Source organism: Tinamus guttatus, unplaced genomic scaffold (genome assembly GCF_059628265.1).
Source record: "Tinamus guttatus ecotype Peru unplaced genomic scaffold, ASM5962826v1 Tinamus_guttatus_pri_ptg000595l, whole genome shotgun sequence".
NCBI lineage: Eukaryota > Metazoa > Chordata > Aves > Tinamiformes > Tinamidae > Tinamus > Tinamus guttatus.
The window spans coordinates 227,070-253,002 of NW_028289129.1; the positions used below are offsets into that span (position 1 = coordinate 227,070).

The 25,933-nt window shown below is 37.3% G+C and overlaps 1 protein-coding gene across 2 annotated transcripts in view; it reads right to left on the reverse strand.

Annotated features, from left to right (window-relative positions):
• AP3B1 (adaptor related protein complex 3 subunit beta 1) overlaps nucleotides 1–22,440 on the reverse strand; it is a 129,257-nt gene extending 106,817 nt beyond the window's left edge. Inside the window, exons 1-5 of one of the 2 annotated variants that reach the window (XM_088534739.1) lie at nucleotides 22,278–22,440; nucleotides 10,823–10,898; nucleotides 5,488–5,562; nucleotides 2,301–2,396; nucleotides 260–420 (exon numbers count right to left, since the gene is read on the reverse strand). In XM_088534739.1, coding sequence (XP_088390865.1) covers nucleotides 260–420; nucleotides 2,301–2,396; nucleotides 5,488–5,562; nucleotides 10,823–10,898; nucleotides 22,278–22,399 — 530 coding nt within the window. In that variant the 5' untranslated portion in view covers nucleotides 22,400–22,440. Of the gene's footprint in view, nucleotides 1–259; nucleotides 421–2,300; nucleotides 2,397–5,487; nucleotides 5,563–10,822; nucleotides 10,899–14,323; nucleotides 14,488–22,277 lie in introns of those variants that run through there. The other variant, XM_088534738.1, reaches the window with a different exon arrangement.
• Nucleotides 22,441–25,933: the final 3,493 nt, after the last annotated feature.

Genomic DNA, 25,933 nt, shown 5'->3' on the forward strand with positions numbered 1-25,933 from the left:
TCACTTTCCAAGCTACTTTAATGCAACAAACACTGGCCGTAACCAAAAGGGCCAATCCGCTCTGCACCCTTCCCCTCAGTACCTTAATTTTTTCCACTTCGTATATTTTGTGCCATTAACAACAAAATCTGGCCACAGAACTTGCTACTGAACAGTGCAAAGAAAAAAGAAACTATCTATTAAGGGTGTCATTTTATTATCCTTATACTAATTTGCCCAATATTTACTGCATAATTCTCAACACGTGAGAATTACTTACCTGTATAGTTTTTGGATTGCATGGGCTGCATTTTTCCTCACATAGGGAGACAAATCCGATGAAGCCTCTTTAATAGCAAGCATCATAATAGGAACAATAATTGGCACACGGATACTGGATAAAACTCTTAAAGCACTTGCACGTATTAACTGATTAGGATCCTAAAAAAATGTGAGAGAAGGTAGAAAAAAGATAAGACATTGTGGAAATGCATCATTAAATCCTCTATAGTGTTTACACTAATTAAAGCGCATTAAAATCCCTTTTTTATTATGAGTAAAGCTTTCAGCTTAAGGCCACAAAAACAGGAAACCATGCCAAACTTCACACAAAGTTTCACAACTGGGTCAGAGGCAGGGAGGGGGAGGGGAAGCAGCAAACCTTATGAAAACCTAACAAAGAAAAGAATTAACACAGTGCACTTATATGAAAATGATGGACTAGGAAAGACTAATATTTTATTTAACAATATGAAATATTTTCTGCAATCCAAGTAGGTTCAGATATTCTGAAAGGCACACTTGCCTCAATTTTAAATAAGTTAATTAGCAGTTTTGCCTATCCTTCCCTGTTGTGAAACTCCTACTCAACTTCTTCCAAAGTACACATCCATTTTGATCTTTACTGCAAAACATGATCTAAAGTTAGTATCAAAATGGAATTTTTTTTAAGAACAAGCAAGAGTCTTAAGCTTAATGTTTTGATCTTTCTTTGCTCTCAGTTTTCTGCCTCCCTTTATAAGGCTCATATGCTTGGGACACACAGTGGGACATGTGTGTATGTGTGTGTGTATGCAGTGACTAATAAAGCACTCAAAATTCATCATGTTTAGCAACTTTCTGAAAGCAACTACCTATCTGGAGGGTGAAAGCACTTAATTTCACTGTTGTTTGGAACAGTCTCACATTCACAATATTGCCAAAGTGCATCTCTAATCACACTACGTTTTAGGTTTTTTTTTTTTTTTTTTTTTTTTTTTTTTTTTTTTGGACTCCAACAAGTTCATTAGGAGAACCCCACAGAAAACAGAAAGCTCTGTGTTATATTATTCATTACAAAGTTGGAAGCATAATGGTACAAAAATGAACAGAACAAACTACATTCAGCTATCTTTTATGGTTGGCTTAATAAATTTCCTTAGGCACTCCAAAATTCCATCCAGCCTGGATTGTGCTGCCCTGCTGCATCGCCACTTTTGAGTTAATTGCAGTCACAACTTTGAGATACCCCTCTCTGTTTGTTTCTATCCATATCTTCCTAAAAGTTATACCAAACATGTTCTCTTTACATGAATCTAATTAAAAAGTTCAGTTGAATTTTAGCTTTTCATGAGTCACAGATGGCAAACATGTAGAACATATGACACTGAAATAAAAGGTAGAAGGAAAGAGGCAGATTGCTTTAGTCAGTTGTGGGATGACCTCAGCACACTCTGACAAGAGGTAAGGTCTGGAACCAGCGATACAACAGAAGTTAATTACAAATATGAAGTAGCCTTACAAGACACAGGAGAAAAGAAAACTTTATTAAAAAAAAAAAAAAAAAAGGTCAGACTAAAGAGCCAAGAATTAATAAGTCTTTTTAACTATCTATAGTCAGACTTCAAAGGCAATTTTAGCTTTAATGCTCTAACTCTATTTCCCTCCCACTTTCTTTTTTATTAAAAGTAAAATGCATAACACACTGAATATTTTAATGTTTAAATTTTCCTTATTTTCCACTTCTGTTACATGTAAGCATCTTTTACACAAACTAGAAGAAACACAACTGATTCATGGTAATAACTAGGTCTCCATCCTATGTACTCAGCTGCATTTCGCAGTGCAATAGTTCCACTTTAAGCAGCCTTAGCTGCTCCATGGGGTTTGAAGCAGCACAAAAGAAAAAAACATGTAAATGACATGATAACTTCAGGCTGTTTTACCAGATGCAAATACCTACAGGCTTTAGTTTACTAGATTGCATTTGCACAGATCTTTTTATCTTTTTGATATCACCCCAGGATTCCCAATGAAATACTATTATTTAAAAAGGTACTTGCCTTTAAAGCACGCTGAAAAGTACTGATGGACAACAAAGCTAAATCTTGCTGCTCTTCTGCATAACGCATCAGATAAACATAAACAAGCTTTTTAATCTGAAAATAAAACACAGAAAACATTATCAGAAAATATGCTATTCTATAAAACTGAACTCTAGATTGCACATTTTCATTAATATTTTATTCTTTGAAGGAATGCAAGAATTAATATATCACTGGAATAGTCACATGATTAGCAATATCAAAAGAGACTTCTCAAATGTCTTATGACTTACTGTAAATCTTCCAAGAAAAAACATCCTAAGATGCTATAAAATTACCTAATTAAGGGTATGGTCAGATGAAAGGTAATAGCGTACTGCTTTGCACTAAGTATTAGTGCACAGATATTTGAATAACCTAAAAGGTTGCCCAGGGAGGTTGTGGAGTCTCCTTCTCTGGAGATCTTCAAAACCCGCTTGGACGCAGTCCTGTGCCACGTGCTCTAGGTGACCCTGCGTGTGCAGGGGGGTTGGACTAGATGACCTCTAGAGGTCCCTTCCAACCTTAAGCGTTCTATGATTCTATGAAAAAATTGCAACACGGCAAGTGACCACCTGAGCAATCCTAATCCATTCTTAATAAAAGCAACATAGATTAGGCTAAACTGCAATTGCCAGTAATTTCAGCAGGCCCATTTTCCTTCACTCTGACATTCAATTATTTAAATACATCTGAAAGAATACAACTTCCAGCTGAAGGGCGGTAACTCACACTATTTAACTTTGATTAAAAGAGCACTTCTGCCTATGCCTTGTACAAAAGCAAAGGGTATTAGATACACCTTTGCTTGATTAGGAGCATTCAAGAAACGCAGTCATTCATAAGCATATTACAAAGGACACAATGCTTCAAGACGAAGAATACCTCAATATGATTTGGCAGGGAGTTTTCAATTTAATTCCTTTCACCCCCTCATGGCCACTGTACGTCAAGTAAGCATTGAATACATTTTTTACATTTAAGTTGTAAACTGACTATTGGGGATTATAATGGAAACTCTGAAAGACTCTCAACTACAGCTGTGCCATAATTACTGTCACTATCAGAAGATGCATCTTTGTGCCAACTCTAGCAAAAGGCATAATATTAAATCACAGAAGGTTACACCACCCTGAATTATTTGTTGTTCAGCTAGAGACAAGCAGCAATCAACATTGGCCACAAGAGGCCTATCCACTGAATGACTGCAGGTGTGCAAAGAAAGCCTCCTTTCCTTGAAATCACTCTGTGACTAGAAATGGAAGCACTTAGGGCTTCGTGACTACACTGTTCTTTTATCATTTACCTTCATTCAATGTTAAAATGATCCTTTCTATAAAACTAATCATAACAGGGGCACATTAGGCTTGAGGAACACAGGCCGATCTGTTTAATTAGTTTATCAATATAAACACATCAAACTCCATGAGCTATTGACCAAGACTTATTTGTTCTACACCACCAATTGCTTATTGGGTCACTTTTTGTATCCTTACCATCCAATGACATGATGCACACAATCAAGCTGAGGGCAGTGTGTACTTATAAAAATAAAAATCACAAGGCACTTGTGTAAACAATAAGATGCCCTTTGCTTCTCTTAAGGCAAATGAACGTGTTCTACTGCTTCTTCACCTCTATTTCCCCCTATCAGGGCATTAGGCATGGTTAAAAGAAAACAGCAGCCATTTCTGGGCAGGAAGTCACTTAAACTGGCGCATCACTTAAACTGGTGCATTTTATGCTACTGCATCGTAGCAATTCGAACAGTCCGATTTTTGTGAGAATTCTTATAAAGTGCACACACACAGCAGTATCAGGTTCAAGATAATTATAATCTTGCTTAAACTGTTCCAAATAATTTCTAGTAATTTCAAAACTAGTTTAAAACTGAATCATGGTAAAGGCATCTGGGAGATAAAAGTGTTAACTGGTTGGCTCTGAGGGCAGCTACATTAACTAAATTTGTCATCCAATAAAGGAATCCCGATAAAGAAGAGAAATCGGGCAGTTCTTTTTTCTGAACACCCTAATATCTTTTCAATGTTCTCAGGGCTAAACTGCAGAAAAAAATGTTATGAGGGACCTTTAACTACCATATGAAGGAGACATGTGAACTCATAATAATTTGTTTGTTCTAAAATGTAACCAAAAGGTCTATGAAATAAATATGGGGAAGTTTTCTGATAGTTAATAGTACTGAAAATCAATAATTTCATAAGCATTCTTTTCAGGAATACTTTAAAGTACTCCTTTTTGTCAACAGCTTTAAAGAATTCAAAACTGTAATCTACGATATATAAAACTTAACTGAAAATAAAGGGGAAGAGGATATATTTGACTATTTTCTATCTGAAATCAAAACAATAGACAGTTCTCTTCACCTTTCATCACCTATTAAAAATGTATTCACAATGCCTTTTAAAGCAATTAAATACAGTAAGTTCTGAAAGATTCTGGTCCTGCCATCTTTGCACACTGTCAGAGGAAGTATAATCGTTCTCCAGTACGTTGGCTTCTTCCTATCACTCTTTTCATAATTTTTCAAAGAAGTAATCCTAACATAGGAAGCAATACCACAAGAGAAAGAAGAATTTTGGTACCATGCCATTTGGAGCGAGACAGTAAAATAATAGGCCAAAATAATCTAATTTTGGTAAACCTACTACTGAAACACTGAATTTTTAGAAGTGTAATACACATTGAGCACAGGAACAACTTTTTTCCCCTCACCCACCTTTATTTCTTGGCCTTGATTTGTAACAGATACTCTCAAATACAATGTAGTTCAATTCCCGCTCAAATTTTGCCCAACACTACGCTCACGATACAAAGTGCCTTTCCTCAGTACCACCATATTCTTCTACAAAGTTTCTCCAAGCAGTTCTCTTTAAAGCCCCTTTTTCTCTGTTTTTGTGTGTGAATAAAGTTATCACTCCCCTCCAAACCAAATCCCAACAAATGGCCATTGCTTGTATGTTAAACAGTTCCATAAAACTGCTCCATGAATTTAAATTCAGAGAGGTTCACTTAAACAAAATACTACAGATATTTTATAGTGTATGATGAACTCACAGATACAATTAGATACCATTTTCATAAACAAGGATATTCTATGTTATGGGATCTTTATCTTTACAGTATGTTTAAGGAGCTATAGTAATACCTCGATATTTTTACTGGCAACATTCTTCACAACAGCAGGAAACAGCTCAGACGCATTTTTCCCTTTTGCTATCATCTAAAAAGAAAAAAAGAAAAAAAAAAAAAAGAGAGAGAGATGCATTACTCCATATTTGCATTTCTTCTTTGTTCCTACATAAAATTCATTCATGGAACACTAGTGTAGGACAAAAATCACTAGATGTTAGACAGTAATACAACAAGAAGCAATGACTACCCTACTGTACTGCAAACCTTTTTTAATGTTTTTTAATGGCTTTACAACAAGAGAACTTGCTCATTCTAAAATCTTTACATTCCATTTTGGAAGTTGCCTTCCTGGAAAAAAAAGAAATACCATCAGCTTAGAGATTTGCTTGCTAAAAGGAGCAAGCTTAGTTTAAACCAAGGAAAAGTTATATACATTTTGAAGTCCTGTACTCCTCCCAAAAATGTGATTTTAATGGGGGGGGGTGGGGGGTGGGAAAAGCTAAATAGGTATCACACTTAAGCCAAGAACAAGAGAAGGTTAGTTTCCATAACAAGTTAAACACAAAAGACCTTGCTGAAGTATTTATAGGGGACAAAAATAAACAAAGGTAAAAGCAGAAAATATTACTGTGATTTTATTCTTTAAAAGGAAACGTTCTCATAGAAACATCTGAAAGTAGGGCATACAGTAAACAAAATTGTTCTCCCAATAAAAGCAAAAAATAACAAAACATGGTTTAGCTTTATCCCTTGTATGAATAGCTTTAAAAAAGGAAGCTATTTATAAGAATCAAGTACATAAAAGGGATAAAATATTTGCACACAGAGTGTACCGTCCTCTCTCAGATCAAAGTTACAGCAGTATGTCCAGCAATAATTCCAGTTATGATGCTGCTGAACATAGCATATCAGAAAAATCAGAACAGTCCCAGCTGAGGCCAAGGCCAGGATCCAGTCAGCCAAACACCAGCCTAATTGGTGTGGACAAGAAGTCAAAAAGACTATCAAATATGCAGGGTTCCAGTGCAGCAATATACAGTTTTGCAAATATAATCACAATTTTCCATAAATCTCTCATACCCTCAACCTTGTTCAAGTTTGAGTGGCTGAACAAACTTCATATACCAGAGATACAAGTCAGGAATATACATCTCTTTGGTAAATCATAGCAAATGCATAAGGAACTTAGATTTCATGCAGTAAAGGCAAGAAAGGAAAATATAAATGACAAGCAATATTTAAACAACTGCCTGTTACGATGTTTGAAAAAGAAAAGTTAAAAAGAAATGGAGGAGTTGAAGTTCAAACTATCACCGAACCTTTTGAAAGAATCTAAAACTAGCTATCCGGCATAACATTTTATTTTAAACATAATTAAATACATACGCCCCTCCCTCCAAAAAAAAAAAAAAAAAAAAAATGACACAAGCTAATGAGTTGTTGTATGAGTTTCTGGGATTTTTATTTAAGAGTCTAAAAGAAACTACTGCTACTCAGACTGGTTTTTTTTATAACAGATTCCAAATTCAGAATGACAAAAATCAAGCAAAGCTTTGTAACAAGATGCAACGAAAATAAGTATAATAGAAGAACATATCATCACCATATCTTGATGTAATGGAAGTTATTCAAAAATAAGGATGATTCTTCAATTTTAAATTATCATCACAGTGCTACTCCTTATCAGTGAAATCTACGCACCATTTGTGTTGTTTAACCAACCAACCACAACAGCTCCAGTGTATCATGTAAACATATGTGTTGAGGGTCTTTCAAAAGGCTGCGTTTTGACTCACTAAGTCATAATGATTAGCGTAAACCCTTCTTAGCTTGTGGATCATTAACCTGGAAGAATATAACAGTGCTTTCTAAGACTAAATTTACTGCTGTGCCTCAACATTCTCCAGTTGAGGGAAGCCTTAGGTAACTACAGCTCCAACACAAGCAGGAACTTTATTCTGCAGGAAACTCTCCATCTGCCCACAAGCCTCCATGCTTTCCGCTCACAGAAGATATATGGGTCATGTGGGCTGTGCATATGATAGGCTGCACTAAACTACTTGTTTTGTTCTTTTTGAAAGTGACAGACACAGAGAAGCACTTTGCTGTGGGATCTTAGGCATATGACTGTTTCCAAAATAACAAATCCTGAAATTCTGAAAGGAAATTTTGCTTAGATTTTTCCTAGATGAGAAGTTTAGAGGGGGAGAAAAATGAGGTTTAACATGCTAACAAAAGCATTGTAATAGCAGCAGCAGGTCTTAAATGCAAGTATCAGTACTTCTTCCACGCATATAATCAAATACACTTGGTGCTTTATATACTTCAGATTTATTTCTAAAACACCATTTTTGTTGCTAAACTTGCGCAGACTGGGATTATGACATATAAGCAAGAAATACTTTATGCCTGTAAACAAGTCAAAAATAATTTACTAACTGAAAAAACACCACTTGTTATTTGATCATAGTAAAACCATATGTATGCATTTTTAGTTGAGAATAGTCTTAAACAGCTTCAAGACAGGAAACGGAAATTTCAGCAAGAAATTACTTCTATACTTGAAATTATGTTGTAAATTACACGCTTAACAGTCACTGCCTACAGGACTTGTTTATTTGTTTGCAGTGAATTTTCTTCTCTCCAGCAGAGAGTTTGAAAACCAGCTAAAAAGGGGAAAGAAACGAGCTATAAAAAAAACTGTTCTCCTGGTACTTTTCCATGCTCCTATATGCAGGAACAAGATTCAAACTTTGAAGCATACTAAAAAGAGAAAGCTACTGGATGAGACAGCTTTTTCTGCATATAAGTGAAGGGTCAAGTACTATATGGGCTCAGCATGTTATACAATACTCTGACAGGGAGTTCCCTTTTAACTCTGGAAAACACATCCCCTGCACGAGAACGTGCACATGCTGATCTCTTCCTAGCTGCTCTACAGATCTTTTGTCATATCCCTCCTTCTGCTACCTGTGTGCCAGACCTGCTTCCTTCAGTAACATGTAACATCTGGCAGCACTGATTCAGATTAAAGGGGAAAGAGTGAAAGTGATGCTGAGCAGTAATTATGCTCTGTCAAGATGTTGGCGATACAGACATCCACGCTGGATGTTCCCCCAGAAACTCAAACCCAGACAATTAAAACCTTTGCAAGAGTGTTAGCAACACATACATCCACCTGTCCTCAAGGTTCACATACAATTATAAAGCCATTCTTCAGCTTCATATAAGACAGATGTATTCCCACTTCTCTGGGGCTCCAGAGAAAAGGGACATAGGAGAAGAAACCATATGCATACATACAATATCTGAAATAATGCATTGCCATCTTTTCATCATCTCAAGTGATAACCATGTCTATACTGACACTGAGTGTCGTGAACCAGTCACACACACTCTTCTGCCATGCACTTAAGGTGTCTGAAGCAGATCTCAAATGTTTTCACACAGCACAATGAGCCTTAAACCACTGTGTAACAACTATATAACTTCTGTAAGCCTTTATATTAACACAATGGTTGATAAAATCACCGTGTCACCCTGTACAGATCTACATTCTGCAAAGAGAGAAACAAAGACCATTTGCCTCACAGTATTTCAAGTGTTGAGTTGATGGGGTTTGCAGCTTGGAAAAGAACACAGAAGATTCATCGTGCAGCCTAAGCTGTGGCCTGTTGCTTCCCCCAGTAAATAGAAGCATACTAAGCAGGCTTTGATTAATATTAGCTTTTTTTTTTTTTTTTTTTTTTAAACTCAGCTGTAAGCAAAACACTAATACAGAACAACCAATAAGTAACAACAAAAGTGTCTTTATGCTCTGTGGTCCAGTAAGAACAACTTCACCAGAGCTGTAGGCCTTACGCTATTGGGCAAAGTCACAGCCCTGGCCTGCGAAGTTCGTTGTCAACTTTTTAGGTGAACCAGAGCTTGGTACCAGGTGCCTCTTGTCATGATGTACACATTAAGTATGGGACACATTGATAATATGAAATTGAAAAAAAACAAATGTATCAGAACCATAAACAACTCACTGACAGTCAAGTAGAAGACAACTTTAAGAGCTAGGAAAAAAAAAAAGACTGCTTTTGCTCTAAGAAAAGAAACAGCCGCTAAGCTAAGTAAAGAAATATCTGAGTAACTGAAGGTGCCTGCTGCAGCATGCACATGTAAACCCACCCATCCAGCCAGCACTGCGCTGTGCTAGCACGTGGACAGAGACCTCGGGTTGGGGATTGTCTAGAGCTGCAAACACCTTATAAAAGGATATCATCTTGATCTGGAAATGGGGGCCCAGGAGAAAGAAGACGCTCAATTCACCTCCGGTTTCCTTACCGAAAGTCTCTTGAACCTGAGTCCCCCACCTAGGCCCATCAGCCCTAAATAACATCACCAGCTCCATGAAATTACATACTTGCAGTTAATTTAAGATACGACTGTTAAGAATTAACTTCACTGAATATGTAGAAGCAAATTTAATAATGAGCAAGAACTAACAACCAGCTAAGCACATTGTTAATAAAGATCAAGCTATAAAATTTGGCTTTAAAGTTTAAACAGACCTGATTTAACTTAATTTCCTAATTGATAAATACGCACACACACAAATGTAACAGTTTCCCCTCACAGCTGCAAGAGTTTCCAAGCACAGGTCAAAACCCATTCCCCCTGTACCCACTCACTTAAATTCAAGAGAGGACTGAGTGACATTTAATGAAATAAAAACACAGGAAACTGAAGGAACAATGAAAAAGCAATTGCAGATGTCACACAGTAACAAATTAAGTGAACACTGAAGAGCTTTCTTCAGCACTATTCTTTTAATATTTTTAAGAAGAAATAAAGGAGCTTAAACTTCTTCACAGTATTCAGACAAAAGACTTCAATATATAATAGTGTTAAAGATTGTTTAATCATCACTACATGTACACAGTCATTCAAAACGCTGTCGAATATTTAAAATTGCTTTTTTTAATTAAAAAACTATATAAAAACAAAAACAGTAAAAGCATATTGATTGCAAATTGTCATTTTAACCCATCAAGTTTCTGCAACTTCCCACTTGCTAAACTAAGACAACAACTGAAGGCTTAGTAGAATTACCTTCTCATTTAATATATAGACTTGATAGCCTCCCTACTGAAAACAGTTTATAGCCATATTGGCATTGTTACAAAAGTATCACCAAACTATGTGCAACTACACCCTTTTAAATATAAGTTTCAGTCTCACGAAAAAAAAAAAAAAAAGTACAACACCACTTACACATTCAAACATTGACTTAGCACAGGATTTGTACGGTGGAAACAATATTCACATCCAAAGAAAGGGGAAAAAAAAAAATCACATACCCCAACAATCCTTTTCATAGCATCCAGCTTAGAAGAATCTTTACTGCTTTCCAACATCTGCTTTAGGTCTTCATTTCTATAGTAAGAATATAAAACAACAAAAAAACCAATTAGAGAGGTAAAATAAAAACAAAATACCATTTTTATATTCTCAAATTATTTCAGCAACTTAAAACAAAGCACTGCTCCTTCTTATTCTTTTTAAAGTTTTGTTAGTATTCTGGCCTAGAATAATGAATGGAGCATTTAGTAACAGAATCTTTCAGATTCCACCAATAATGTGAGCGCTTGCAACTCTAATCCACCACGAGCTCAGTCACTGCCTGGAAGGTTGATGTTTTGAGGCAATAACAGTTCAGTTCAAACTGATTTATTCATGTTTTTTCAAAGAGTGCCAAATGTAACAGCCTGAGGTGGAGATTTTCGTGTTAGAATATAATATGGATTTAACGCAAATCACTGAAAAGCCTGAGAACAGGTTACAGGATGGTCTGAATTTCAATAGTAATCAAGACCACACTGTATTATCTCTCTCCATCATGTTTTCTAGTTTGCAGATTTCTATTTGCTGCTTTCAGAACATTTATTCAACAGGTCAGTAGCACAGCTATTCTACAGCACACAAGATTAAGATAGCCGCCTGATTACACACATCTGATGTGCAAATACTTTTTACAGATGAAGGAGCATTCCAACTGAAAATATTAATTGATAATGATGTCTTCTCACAGATACAATTTCTCATTAGTAATCTCTACCCCAAAGTTGAACTTGCTTGGGTTGTTAGATGGCAAAGAGATCACAATTTATTCACATAGATAAACTGCTTTTGTAGACTCTAAAAACCTGCAAAAGAGATTACGAAGATACTTCCTTTTATAAAATTCTGTATTGCTTTTAAGTACACTACAAACACAAGCCACACAGGGACAAGACAATAGCCACTAAATTCCAATGAACTTGGAATGGCTTTAAAATTCACAAAATCCATGAACTGTCAAGTGTTGAGAGATAATTTGGAAATCCAAAGTAAGGATTTGAGAAGTGAATATAAAATTTTAGAAAATACAAGTTTTACAAGTACAAAAATTTTATCAATGCACTAAAAATTTGAGATTAAAGGGGGAAAAAGATATAACCCACAAAAACAGCATGAATTTCAAAGAGCCACAAATTTAACATCAATACCTCATAAAAAGTATTAAGCAGACTTTTTCCTACTTGAAAGGGATAGTTATTCTAATATAACAAGAATGAATTTTTCAATACATTCCTTAACTAAAAGTTAAGGATCTTTTTCTCTGAAGCAGGTTAAATTTGTTTCTTCTATCTTTCGACCAACTGCTGCTTCTGTATTTCCCTCCTGCCATGAGGAAACCACATTGCTCACACACTTTAAAAGACGTCCACAAAAATAGTCACAACCAGAGGAAAAAGGAACGTTTTTCTTAATAAGACAAAAGACAGACATGCAAAAACTTCAGAAAGCAAAGATTTAAATTGAACTTCTAAGTGAAATGCAAGTGCTTTTTCAATAAGGTTTCATTAAACACTTGAACATCTTACTAGAGATGGCCTGTTATGAATCATTGGCTTCGTGTAACAGCATATTTAAGTTACATATGTATATAAACATATACCTATATATTATATACAATATGCATATTGATGTTTTATTCATATATTTAAGAAGTGGAAGCATTCCATTTCTTTGCCTGCTTTAGCATCTTTTGCACTTAAAATGTCTTACTGGTCTGTCTTTCTATATTTACTTTTTTGTTGTTGTTTTTGTTTGTTTGGTGGTTTTTTTTTTTTGTTTTTGGCTTTAGTCCCTTAAAATTTTATTTTCTATCCCAATTTATTCTGAAGCTTACCACACTGTTGAAGTCAGTTTAATACACCTATACTTGCCCTTTATATTGCAAATGCAAGTGGTGACATATTTCTTCTTGTAATAGCATCCCAAGATGATTTTTAAAATAGCAAAAGCTAAATATGTAATTTTATGCATCTTCTTCTGTCCCCCTCCTCATTTCTCCTCCAACTCCTGCAATAAAATGCATCTCCTTCTGCATTAATTTTTTCATTTTCTGATTTCATTTCAAACATCCTAAGGCTCCCTTCCACACTCATGCTCATTTTAGTCACTCTGCATTTTTTACATTCTGAATTCTTATTTTAGATGCCAGAAATCAACAACTTGTTATTTATATATGATCCTATAACAACTATTTGCATTTTTTTCCTTCTCTTTTCTAATCTATGTCTGAAGATCTGTTTGTAACTCAGACTTCCCAGAAAAGTCACCTTGATTTAATTTTTGGCAATTCACTTTATCTCATTCTTCTCTCTCCCTTTCTTCCTGTTCTTCAAAGACTACACAACAATTCTCATTTCTTTCCCATTAGCTTGAAACATCTCACTCGGAATGCACCTTCAGTTTCAGAAGTTTCTAATATATTCTTCTTGGGTTTTAATCCTTAATTTTCAAATTTAATTTATAAAGGAAACTATGCAACACAACCACCAAAGACACAGCAGAGGGCTAGACTTGATCTAGAAAGCTTTTCTACTTTCTTAAAACCATTTCACCTACTCATGCAGAAGTTGAGATGGAGACAGCAGCAAAAGGTACAGAATAAAAGTACTGAATTCTATCAATAAATTGTGATCACCTTGTTCATCATATGATTGGTAGGATACTTCAGTTTCTTGGCACAACCAAGCAATTATTTTTTTAAAATTAATTTTCTAAACAAAGAAGATAGCATATGGTCTTCTGAAAACAAAAATGATCAGACCAGTCAATCTCTTCTACTTCACATATAACTTATGGATTAATGAAAACAAATTTAAACGGATAAAGATTTGCCTGAAGAAATAATAATAATAAAAAAGACACTCTAAAACTAGGCTACAGAGAAGCTGATTAAGAATGAAGTTTGGGACTATATTTACTAAAGAAAATACTAGGCATAAAATGAAGAAAATGAGGCTGTCAACAAATTTGGAAATCACAAATCAGAAAATTCTGGAAGTAAATAAAAAAAATTTACACAGCACAAAATTCCATTTCACACTCATAGACACTAACCACCAAATATTCTGCTAAACAATATAATAGCTCCCAGCAGTTGGAAATGACAAAAGGGCAGTCACAGGATTGTAGTGGAGATAAAAAGAATTAAGGAGGGGGAGGTGAAACGTAGTTGAATTTAAGACACAAAGATATTTAGACAAAATAAAGAATAATGTACTTCAGGATTAATGCATTTCTAACTGCTTGTAGAAAACGTTTTCTCATGTGCTACAATTAAAAGTACTGTGAAATGTTAACAGAAAAGATAAAAACTGGTAAAATTAAGATATTAAGATCTGTTTACCGACAAACGTCCTTGATGAATTGATTTGGAAATTAATTTCTTCATAAACTATTTTAATTTTAAAAATTATTTTCTGATCTGGATTACAATCTGACGACAGCAAGCATTAAATACTTACAGAGTAAAATGTTGTTCCATTAATGCAGAAGCAGCAGCAAGCCCTTTTTCCTCTATATTCAGATATGGTTTCAGAGTAACACCAAAGCTCTCACTTTTAAGAACAGATTTAATAGCACAAGAAACCTCATTTATTTTACCCATCATTGTAGAATTTTGTTCCATTCTTTTAAGCACAATATTTTAAATATAATAATAAAAAAAGGAACGCAATCAGCCAAGCTAGCCCGCTGAGACTTCCTATTTAACAGGAGACCCACTCCCTTGCTGTTTTAACTTCTAGAAATAAATACTCCAGGTAGATTTCAAAGGTCATTTCCCTCCAAAAACAATGCTTATCAGCGGCTTTAACTAACAATGGTAAAGACAAATACTTTCCTTTCCTATGAAAGTTTTTCATAGTATTTATTGTACAGTACAGCAGTGTTTTCATCTTCTGAACATGTAGAAGATTTAAGGAAATTTCAGATTCTTGAGGAAAACCCTTTAAAATAAAAAGTATAAATGCAAATCTCACATTAATTCCATGTTTCTATATTCATTAGTTATGCTAAAGTGACAGGCCTTCAGTGCACAAAGTTAACAAATGTCTTTATCATTTATGCCCACCTGCCAACAGGTCAGGAAAGTGCAAATAACAGTCCAGCTGCATCAATAATTCTCCCTCTCCCCTTCAAACTTGGAGGGTAGTTTTAGCCTAAGGCGGCACACGTTACAGCCTAAGCCTAAGATAGGCACACGTTACAGAGCACTGAAATACGAGCTCTATTGCTTCAGTAGGTTAAAGAAGTCTAATCTGATAGCTAATGGATAATACTGAGTTATATTAAGCATAATAGAAAGGGTTATACAGCTATGATCAGTGCAAAAAAAAAAAAAAGTAAATACATTGTCATTCTGAGCCCATTTTCTGCAAGTATAAGAAGAGGTGAGAGGGCTTCCCAAAAACCTAACCACTGTATTCTTGTTAATGCACACTTAGTCACAAAAACTAGCATCTTGCCTCTTCTGCAAAACCAAATAGGTCAGGTATAAATGTATACCACTCAAGTTTAATCCAAGTATGCTACTAATAAGTGTCTCTTCTCAGTCGACTCATCTTCTCTTGGAACAACCTTAAAACTTTAACTGCAAAAGTCATTTAATCTGAGCAAAAATACTAGTCCATAATTTCTGTCAATTTATTTGTCACTGCGTCTGCAACAACTGAGCAACTATTATTGACAAGAGAATGCTTACTCCACTCTGGGAGGATGCATGCTTATTATATCTCCATTTTTAGTAGCATCAGAAATAGTCATTACCATAATACCATAGTATTTAGTAATACCATAATACAGAAGCATAATTCTACAGAAGCAATTATTAATATTTAATATCAAAGCAACTGTCAATACTTGCTACATGTCAACTGCATCCAGCTACTGAAGTAATCTAATAATCCTAATGCATTCTTTGTAAAAATCAGAAGTATACATTTCATAATGTCAAAACTGCAACAGGAGCCCAGCAAGCAACCAATGATTCTTCAGCTACAAAAGCTTTGCTTATTGACGTTTATCAACCTTTTGTCTCTAGAAAAATAAGATTACCATGTTTTCCCGTTCTGTACGTACATTCCCAAAACCTTGGAGCTAATTTTATCATTTTGGAATGAGGAAAAAAAAAAAAAAAAAAAAGGAATTGTAAAAGAAATCAACAACTTGCAGCGAGATAGAGGCTTTTCACATGCAGGGAAAGTACTGGGTTACTACATGAGTAAGATACGCAAGACATTGAATGCAAATCTACTGCAGGGGAGGAAACGAGCTGCATTAGTACTGATATCATGAGACCATCAGAAATAGAACAGAAATAACAAACGTTCCAAAATAGTTGTATTAATGTATTTCTTAAATTCTCAATCTATTGCATGCTTTTAGTTACAGCACATCAACTAGGTTGTTCTTGCACCCTCCAGTCCCCAGGGAATCTGAGTCTGGACTACGTACTTTCAATGAGAGCACGTTAAGAGATTTTTGTTTGCAGTATAATGAAGTGTTCAGCAAAATGTTTTAACATGAAGTGCAAACTATCACAGATGTTACCAGGTTCAAAGCAGAAGAGTCACATTAATAGAGCAGCTCAACTGGTGTCTGCAGTTGTAATTAAGTCCTAAGAAAGGACTAAAAATTCAGTTTGCTCTACGTTTGGGCTCCTCCTCTAGCAGGAAATTACAGAATCCTGAATTTCGCTGTGAGCACTTCACACCACAAACTGTTTGCACGACATCTCGTGGTGCTGGGCAGTACTGTCTTCCTCTCCCATTACAGCATTATTTATATGTGTTGCCAATTCACAACAGCAAGACAGAATTCAACGATTATTTCAAGGGACCCTCAAGTTAAGCAACTCTGTAGTTGTGTACTCTGTGGAGTAGGTGTGGTTTCAAGAGAAGTTCTGAGAAAACAGCTAGCAGTTACAGCCACTTCTCGCTTTGAACAGCCACATCAATTTGAACAACATATTGCTCCAAAAGGAAACACAGTATTTTTTAAATGATAGACAGGAAAAATAGGGTAACTACAGCATGCTGTAAGGCACAGAAAAGAAGAAGGCAGGATGCAGCCCAGCCAGCAGGACAATATCTCAGTAATGACTGTCCTGCCAAAACACTCTTAAAGCCCCTAGAACGCTAGGTACAGTCGCATCCTACTGAGTATGTAAGCATGCAGAAAAGTGTAAAATTAAAACATAGTAAAGCATCTCTCTCCAGTTCAAGGCTATCATACTGTAACACCTGAACTAAGCTTGAGCTATCCAGTACATGAGCACCTGGAAGCTGCTGCTGCCATCAGCACAAAGACAGATATTTTAGCAACCAACACCCCAGAAGTTATGATCAGAGTACAAGCTAATATGCCCTCAAATAGTTCCAAAGACCTAGATAATACTGTGGTTTAATCTAAGATTAGCTATTGCCAGGAAAGAGATATTGGACAAGGATAGTCCTTAGGAAAGCAAGACTAAGAACAGGTACTGAGTATTTTTAAATTTCAAGCTTCTATTGCAACAGTGTTACCCAAAGGTATCGTACTGCCATTTACGGTGCAGACTGTAACAAATGCCTAAGGCCAGCAACAGAACAAACATGCAACAAAGACCTTACGTTGAAATGATTTCCTTTCTGAGAGAAAAGCCTCAAAAAAAAGTTGTAACGACTACATTACAGAGAATTAGAGCAGATCAACAGCTCATTGCTTATATTCTCACATGTGCCAACTTTATGGCAAAAAAACAAATTCATTATGATGGCCACTAGTCATCAAATCTGACTGATGTCAGCTGAAGGCATGGACTGCAATATCATACTCCTGTTTGCATATTATATATAGTTACTATCATGATACCTACTACAGTTCAGATTTTTATCTCATAGAGTCATCAGTTCAACCAAACCATTCATCTTTCCTGGCTTATACACTCTGCTGATACTAGCTTATCACCCTATTAGTGGGCATAAAGCCATTGCAACAGATGGGAAAGGCAGACTTGCCAACGAACTAGCAAATGCAGCAAGTCTGAATATTAGGGCTGGACTTTCCTCCAAGAATTTCATAAATGCCTACCTAGACAAGCTTTCCATGACTGGTTGAAGAGGATATGCCAAGGTAAAACTAGATTAATTTAAGACTCCGAGAACATCCCTGGCAGATGCTGTAAGCAAGTTTTTAGCTCTGATAATTTTTTCCCCAAAAAAGTCTTCCAAGTGGAGAATTGGAAAATGAGTATTTTAATGAAATTGCCGCCTTAAATCAGCTCTGTGCAAAACAGGCTTGAAAATTTCAGAGAGAAAAAAAATCATTTCTGATATTCATCAGAAAATGCATGAAAACAGAATGCATGAGCCAGAGCTGCAGGAGGGGGGAAAGAAAAACTTAACAACTTACAAATGTATTTTGGTTGGCAGGGATCTAGCTTGAAAATGCAACTCAATGAAGCTGAAAATGTTGCAGATTTTGCCATCGGCTTCAAAACTATACTTACCGGCATCTACTGATTGTTCTTCATGTGGTTTCCTTGTAAGTTTTTACATTTAGTTTGGATTGAGCAACAGTTAGTTTTACTGCTGAAACCATATCGCTTTTAAGAACCATTCATTACATACAGATAAAAACGTAAAATATAGATGAAAATCATGTGTCCAACTACAATCAATAGTAGGTAGTAAAAGCTGCACCCTGACACAGGCAATTGCACATTGCTTCCAAGTCACTAATTCTTCTTTTAGTCTTTCCTAAATCTTGAAATTAGTTGGCTAATTTTCCTCTGAAAACCCCCCTAATGGGCAACAGTATACCAGTTCCATTACTCTGGTGATTTAACCTGATCCCTTCTCCTTCTCCTTCAAATGGGTGGGTTACGCAAGCAGGTATCTAGAGAACCTAGACATTGATCTATGCTTGGGATATAGTCAATTCACAGACAATTCAAACTGGCTAGGCATTTATTCACATTGTATAAAGAATGCCATATATGATTGGCGAAATGGTGAGGGCAGCAGAGAACAGAGGCATTTTCCAGCCACGCGACAAGGCCTGCTCCATAGAAAAAAAGCTCTAAATCAAGACCAATTTATCTCAGCTACACAAAACCTCCCAGTTACTCAGATATTGAAAGAATAACCAGGAAGACAAAGTTTCCACCCTCTAAGGAGATCCATATCTGATGATCCATACCCACCTAACCAATGGGTTTGTTTAAAGCAGTGCGTACTGAACAGGTAAGTTATGCTCCGTTTTCTCAAGATTCAACACCCACAGGAAAATCTACCCTTGCACTCTTATTTTTGAATACAATGCTTCACAAAACAGTGCAAAAAAAACCTCAGAAAACAGTTTCTAATGTTTGTGTTATACTTGTTGTTAGTTGATATAAGAGTGATAGACACTGAGAGAAGAAAAGAAACCTAAATCATTTCTCACCTACACAGTTACCTGATTCAGGTTACACCAAAGTTCTATTTTAATATCATTTTTTTTTTCCCTCCGCTATGTAGGGTGCAATACATAACTAGTGAGAGAACCAAGCTGTTCACACATGGTGCATGCAATCCCTTTAAACTTCCTTGTACCAAGATAAATAGTTATTTTAGAGATCATTTCATGCCTATTATTTAAACAACCACTTGATTCTAGATGCCATCAGGACAGAGAGTTTGCAAGGATCTAAAACATTTCATTATGCACATTTCAAGTGTCTCAAGCAAACAACAAGAACGACATGCAAAGAAAGTGTTATTATCATAAGCTGACCTTAAGATTCCATTTTTAATGAAAAAATGAAAGAATGAATCACAGAATTAAGACAGAATAAGAGAGGCTTGAGCAAGCTGGATAAAACACATGGGCTCTTGACACCAAGGGATGTTCTTTTAAATCTTTTAGAGGGTAAGAACTTCAGCTGAGCAATAGTTTATACAAAAAAAAAAATTTAGACTTCATCACACTTAAGTCTATTGATAGTCATTTGTGCCTCTTTGTGCAGCTTGTCTGAGATGGTTTTATGTAAAAAGTGTTTACAAGACTGAAGACAATCTATCCCAGTAAATTACTGTTGGATCTCCAAAAGCTTTGGCATTGACTTACTTCCACTTCATGACAAACAACAGACAGACAACCTAAAGAAGAGAGGTAGACATGGAAAAAAAAAAAAAAGAATAATCCTTTAACATTTATATTTTGACCACGGGACACTGTTCACACTATTCACACTAACTTTCAAGTAAGTGCAGTTCTCTCATCCAACAGCTCCACTCTCCTGAGAGCAGAGGGAAAAAACAAAAGACGTTTCAGTAGGCCTAAGGACAAATTCTCTTGCCAGCAACAACGAAGTTTGCAAGGTACTCAAACACCACAGCGATATAGGACATAAACACATCCAAAAACAAACAGCAGTGCTGGGTGACAATCAAAGCGAGAAATCAGCAAACAGAACTCTAAAAAGCCATAAGGGTAATTTTATTTCACTAGAAAAATCTCCCCATAACATTTCATTTTAAAACATCAGAATATGAAATAACTTGTACTTTTCTGCAAGCCAAGTAAGGAGGGACCAGATTTGTCCGGTTTAAAGAACACAAAAACAAAATACCTGAAGACACAGTGTCCTGTTTTTTTTTTTTTTTTTTAAGAAGGCTTCTTTCAGTTAAGGAAAGTAAGTTTTGCTTGTTTCCTCAATAAAGAAGCTTGGGGTCATGACCAGAGCTGAACAGATGCTGTAAATGTGTTTGATAAATGACTTTCATGTTTTCCAAACAGTACAATGCAGTATTTCTTTTCTAACAATCTTCATCTGCAGTCCAATGGTTGAACACCAGCTTCGCCTCACATAAAAACGTGGTAATCTTTTCTGCCTAACAGTCGTTTTTCAACTCTCCAAATCCATGGTAAAGGCTTACACAGATTTAAATCAGGGATAACTTCCTATTTCAAGAAGTCTTTGTTTGCCAGGTGCAAAGACCCAGCGGATCAAAGTCTGCTTCCTTGTCAAGCCCTTGCTTTCAAAGAACTTCTCTCTCCTAATTTGAAGGGCTAACGTGGAGGGGTGATTAATAAGACATACATGCATGTTGCAGTTTCGTCAGCTACTCTGTTTTTTCCCATGTTCAAAGATGATCATGCATGTACATATGTAAAGTAGGTCTTAGGAGACCTGAGTTTTATTCACCCAAATTACTGGACAGTTTTTTTTTTTTTTTTCCTACCCAAATCATTCACTTTTGCCGTTCAGAAACATGTAAACTTCACCATTCAACCTGAAAAAGTCTGAATTTTAGGATGAAACAAATTACATATAGAATTATTGCTATGACTAGGCCTCTGTGAAAAAGCAGAAGCAAAGCAGAGGTTGAAAAAATAAAGTAGGAAGTTGCCATAGGAGGGGGTAAAAGAAGAGCAAGAGCAATATAAATCTGCTGCAAGACACAAATCAGGAGAGGGGCATCTATGTCAAATCAGTTAAAATTTTAACTGGAGGATTAAAAAAAAAAAAAGCAAAGGTTTTTGGAGTGTAACACTGGAGCGATAGAAGCGTGAGTCCTTCAGCAAAGTGAGCCTGACCAGCTTCTGCTTCACAGGGCTGGGCACCAGAGCCGGCAGCCCCACCTGGCTGCGCAGTTACTTTGGTGTGGCTCAAAACCACCTGCCCGGGGGAAGCCTGGATGCTCCCTTTGTGCAGAGCAATCAGGCTGAAGAACAAATGATTGATTTCCCAATGCAGCGAGACCTTAGTTTATGGTCCTTCTGAGGGCTTGCTGCAAGAATAGATTTCCAATTTGCTGTGGGAAACCCTTCTGGCCTCTCCATCCTTCTGTTTAGACACAATTTTTGTCTCTCCAACTCAGTTTCCCACTAAGGTGTTCCAGGCTCTCTGGCCCAGGCATTCATATTATCTGGGGTTCTTTCTGTTTGTTAGCCTGCTTTTATTCCTCCATTTCCTCATTTTGACTCCAGGCCAATGCACCAACCCGACGCCCTCCCCCTCCCAGGCCACCTCCTAATTCCCACCAGTCCTTCCCACCGCAGCTTCCACGTGTGCGTCTTTTCAAAAGGCCCCTTTCAGGGCACGAGGAAGTGATTGCCAGCGGGATTAGTTATCACAAAAGATCAGAAACAGTTGGGTTTTCTTTTAGGAACTTTTTTTTTTTTTTAACATAACAACTTTGAGACGACTTTCCACGCTGCCGTGAGCACCTTAAGCACGAGCAACCCAACTTTTCCACGGCGCGAGGAGGGGCTAGAGAAACGGGCACCGGGGGCGGTGCTTTTCACCGCTGGGGACCCCGCCAGTGCCCGACCCCCACAGGCAGCGCCGCAGCGGCCCGGCCTGCCCGGACCCCGAGGCCGCCCCCCACCGTCGCTGGCCCGGTCTGGTCTGGTCCGGCCCGACCCGGTCCGGTCTGGTCCGCCCCTTACTTCTTAGTGTCGCTGCTGAAGAGCCCGAAGGCCGCGGGCGCTGTAGTGGGCGCCGTCTCCTGCGCGAGCTCGGGCGCCGCCTCGCCACCCTGCTCGCTGTAGCTCAGGCCGTTACCCGCCATGTCGCTGTCGGTGCCGCTACCGCCGCCCCGCGAAACTTGCCGCCGCGGCGCCCCCGCCCCTCCCGGAAGCGGCGCGCGCGCCAGCGGGGCGGGGCGGGTCACGCGGGAGCCGGGGCGGGACCGGAGGGTCGCGGCGGCCGTTGGCGCCGCCCCCCGCCCGCGGGCGGCCCCGGTGCGGGGCTGTTTCCTGCTGCTGCGCTGAGCTCGCCTCGGCCGCCGGGGGGCAAAGAGCTGTCCCCGATGCGCCTGGCTAAAGAAAAAACGAAATAATAATGAAAGTCTCAAACACCGGTGCTCTGTGACAGCTCCAGGATCTGTCACTGCCGCAAACAATCTGAAAAAAAAATGAAATTCTCCACCCTCCACTGCCATGGCGGGCAGCTCCCAAGGGAAAAATGACGTACAGCCCTTATCATCCTGTCCATTGTTTCTGGTAACCCACACGACAAATTATCCAGCTTGCCAGTAACTGCCACCTTGGTGCGGACTTTGCAGCAGGATTGTTTCTAGGTAATGTGCCGCAGCTTCCATCAGAGTTGTTGAATGTTCAAGAAGTTACTAAAAGACAAATCTAGTAAGCAGTCTGAATTCCTCCAGACCGAAGGGCCCATAAAAAATGAAAACAAAAGAGGAACGCTCACAGGATACTATAGTCTGACAGAGAAATGGTGCCGTTTCCAGTGTTAGCAAAACTCACGATTAAAGCACTGGCAGTGTTGCCTACATTACCAACAGCAGCTTGAATGTGAGAGGCCAGACAGTGTAAAAGGATAATGAGATGTTCTATGAGGAAAGTTTCTCTTAGTTTCTTCTAAAAGCCTGTTTCTTTATATAACCTCATTTTCCCAGTGTTTTAAGGAAAAATCCATGTTCCTTAAAATGCCGTTCTGTCCGTCTATTGACATAACTTAAATTAATGGAGTCCATCTTTTTCATCCTGAGAACCAAACTAAATTCCAAAAGGTTACAGTTCACAATCGATACATTTTATCTTGCAGGGAAAAAAAGAGGGAGGAAAGTGATTTGTCATAGTATTTCTAAACAGCTTTTTTGAATTGCCTGTCCTTTGTCAACTTGTAATTTCTGAACAAAACTGAGTCATTGCCAAGCAAATAAATTTGACCGGGAGTTACAAATGCATTATTTATGAAGAGAGTGAAGCTACTGTAAGAGATGTCACCTAAGACATCTCCACGTATCAGAAGAAAGAGCTGCAGGGGAAGAAATTAACTTCCCCTACTGCCTCGGTATTTGCCTTCTACAGATCCCAACATTTCAGTTTCATTTGTGATAATTCACAGCTCTTTTTTTCTTTGTAGCACAGTCACCCTTGAAAGCCAAAGTTTTGAGTATGAAAAGCCACTGTTGACTTCAAGTCACAACCTGCATATCTTTGACTGTCATCATTTTACCCATTAGACTCTTTTTTGGTACATCCCCTCAACTCTCTTTATAGTAATAGCCATTTACTTTTGTAGACATAAACATCTCCTCATTGTATTTACCTCAGACTGACATAGTAACTGTTGCTGCTCTTTCCATAATGTGCTTTTTGACTTGAAGTAGACCTCTCAGCCATCCAAGAGCAGACAGAATCCTAGCTGCTGAATTTTGAAGGATCAGATAACTGAGTAGGTTGAACTGCTAGCATTTTTGGTCAGAACTAGAGGAAAAAGAAGACAGTTTTTCCCTCCACCCAAATCTTTAAGATACTGCTGTGGTCTACACATAAATCTGAGAATTCATAACAACAGCCCTTTGAAATTATTCAACTCATTTCTTCAAACCTTACGTGATGTGAAATCTAACTGTGCAAGCGCATGAACTTTGTTCCCAAACATAGTTATGTATGTATGAAGGAGTCACTTATTTATATCTTTTTTATGTGTATAAGGTATGTACTGTGCAGTAAGAGTTTACTTGCTATTCTAAGCTAAGTCCATAGTCTTTAAGATCTATTCCAGTTTCTTTGGAGATTGCCCTTTTTTCTGAAACAAGAGGGTTTAAACTGCTTGCTCATTTTGCAAATCTGTAAAATACATGTATTTACTATTAGCAGCAAGAAAGTATAACCAACCAATTCTCTCTTATTATTTCATAGAACATTTTAAGAGTAAGTTTATTAGCAAAAGAGTGAATTATAGATTGATATAGATGTGTGGGAATGCAAACATGGGGAAAAGCAGACAAATGGGCTGTGGAGGTGAATGAACATAGGACTGTGATACGAAAAGAGAAGTAGATAACAATGGGGAAGCAGAGCTGGAAAGGGCCTCCACTCATCTACCCCACACTTCCGGAGCTCGCCCAGGAGGCTGCTGTGAGGGACAGTGTCAAAAGCCTTGGTGAAGTCCAGATAGATGACATCCCCCGCTCTCCCCTCATCTATCCAGCTGGTCATTCCATTATAGAAGGCTATCAGGTTAGTCAGGCAGGATTTCCCCTTGGTGAATCCATGCTGACTACTCTTGAGCACCTTCTTGTCCTCCATGTGCCCAGAGACAATGGACAGTATGAGCCGTTCCATCACATTTCCAGGGACGGAGGTGAGGTTGACTGACCTGTAGTTCCCTGCGTCCTCTTTCTGGCCTTTTTTGAAGACTGGAGTGACATTGGCTTTCTTTCAGTCCTCCGGCACTTCTCCTGTTCTCCAGGATCTTTCAAAGATGATGGAGAGTGCTTTTACCTTCAATCATTACAGTATTCTGTATTTCTGTTTTTTGCACAGAATAAAAAAAAGTATACAAGGCTTAAAAGGAGGGAACAAGGCTCTCGTGTCTCAGTTTTCCACTCATCATGCTCATTTTTGAAAGCATTTTACCTTCTTGATTCATTTCCATTTTACCGTCATCAGAACTGATACATAATTGATATTAACTGGTAAACTGCATATTTTCTTAATTCTGCATTCATGGATGTAAGTAACTATGTAATACCTTATGTATAACCATTACTTTTAATATTAATTGCACAGAACTTTGCTTGCATTCTATGCATTGGAAAATGTGTTTTTATGGGTAAATACATATGTATTTTCATCTAAATCTGCACACTATATATAAGTATTATAAGTATGCATTTTATATTAAAAAAAAGTTATTCAGCATAATTAACTTTTCTCAGCTTTCTAAAGCATTTGTAGAAGATATTTCACAATGTTTTTTAACAATTAATGTCAGGCTGCCATTTGCTTGCCTGGTGCCCTCTTGTGGATCAGATTATTAGTATACTATTAAAGGTAAATGCAAAGTAATTCATTTTTTAAAGAAATTCAAGATGCGCATGACAGAAACTCTAAGCTCTTAAACACTTTGCTGATATTTTCTATCTAGCTTATATTTTCAGATATATGTATTATATCAGAATATTCTGATATCTTTGCACTGTTTACATTTTTTTTTAGTAAACCTGATGCCATTAATGAATGAAAAGTAATGGTATGACACAAACTCTGACACAAACTCTGAGTATTAATAGTTTTAATTTTGTAAATTTTTAAAAATTTGATATGTAATCAATTAGTTTCAAACTAAA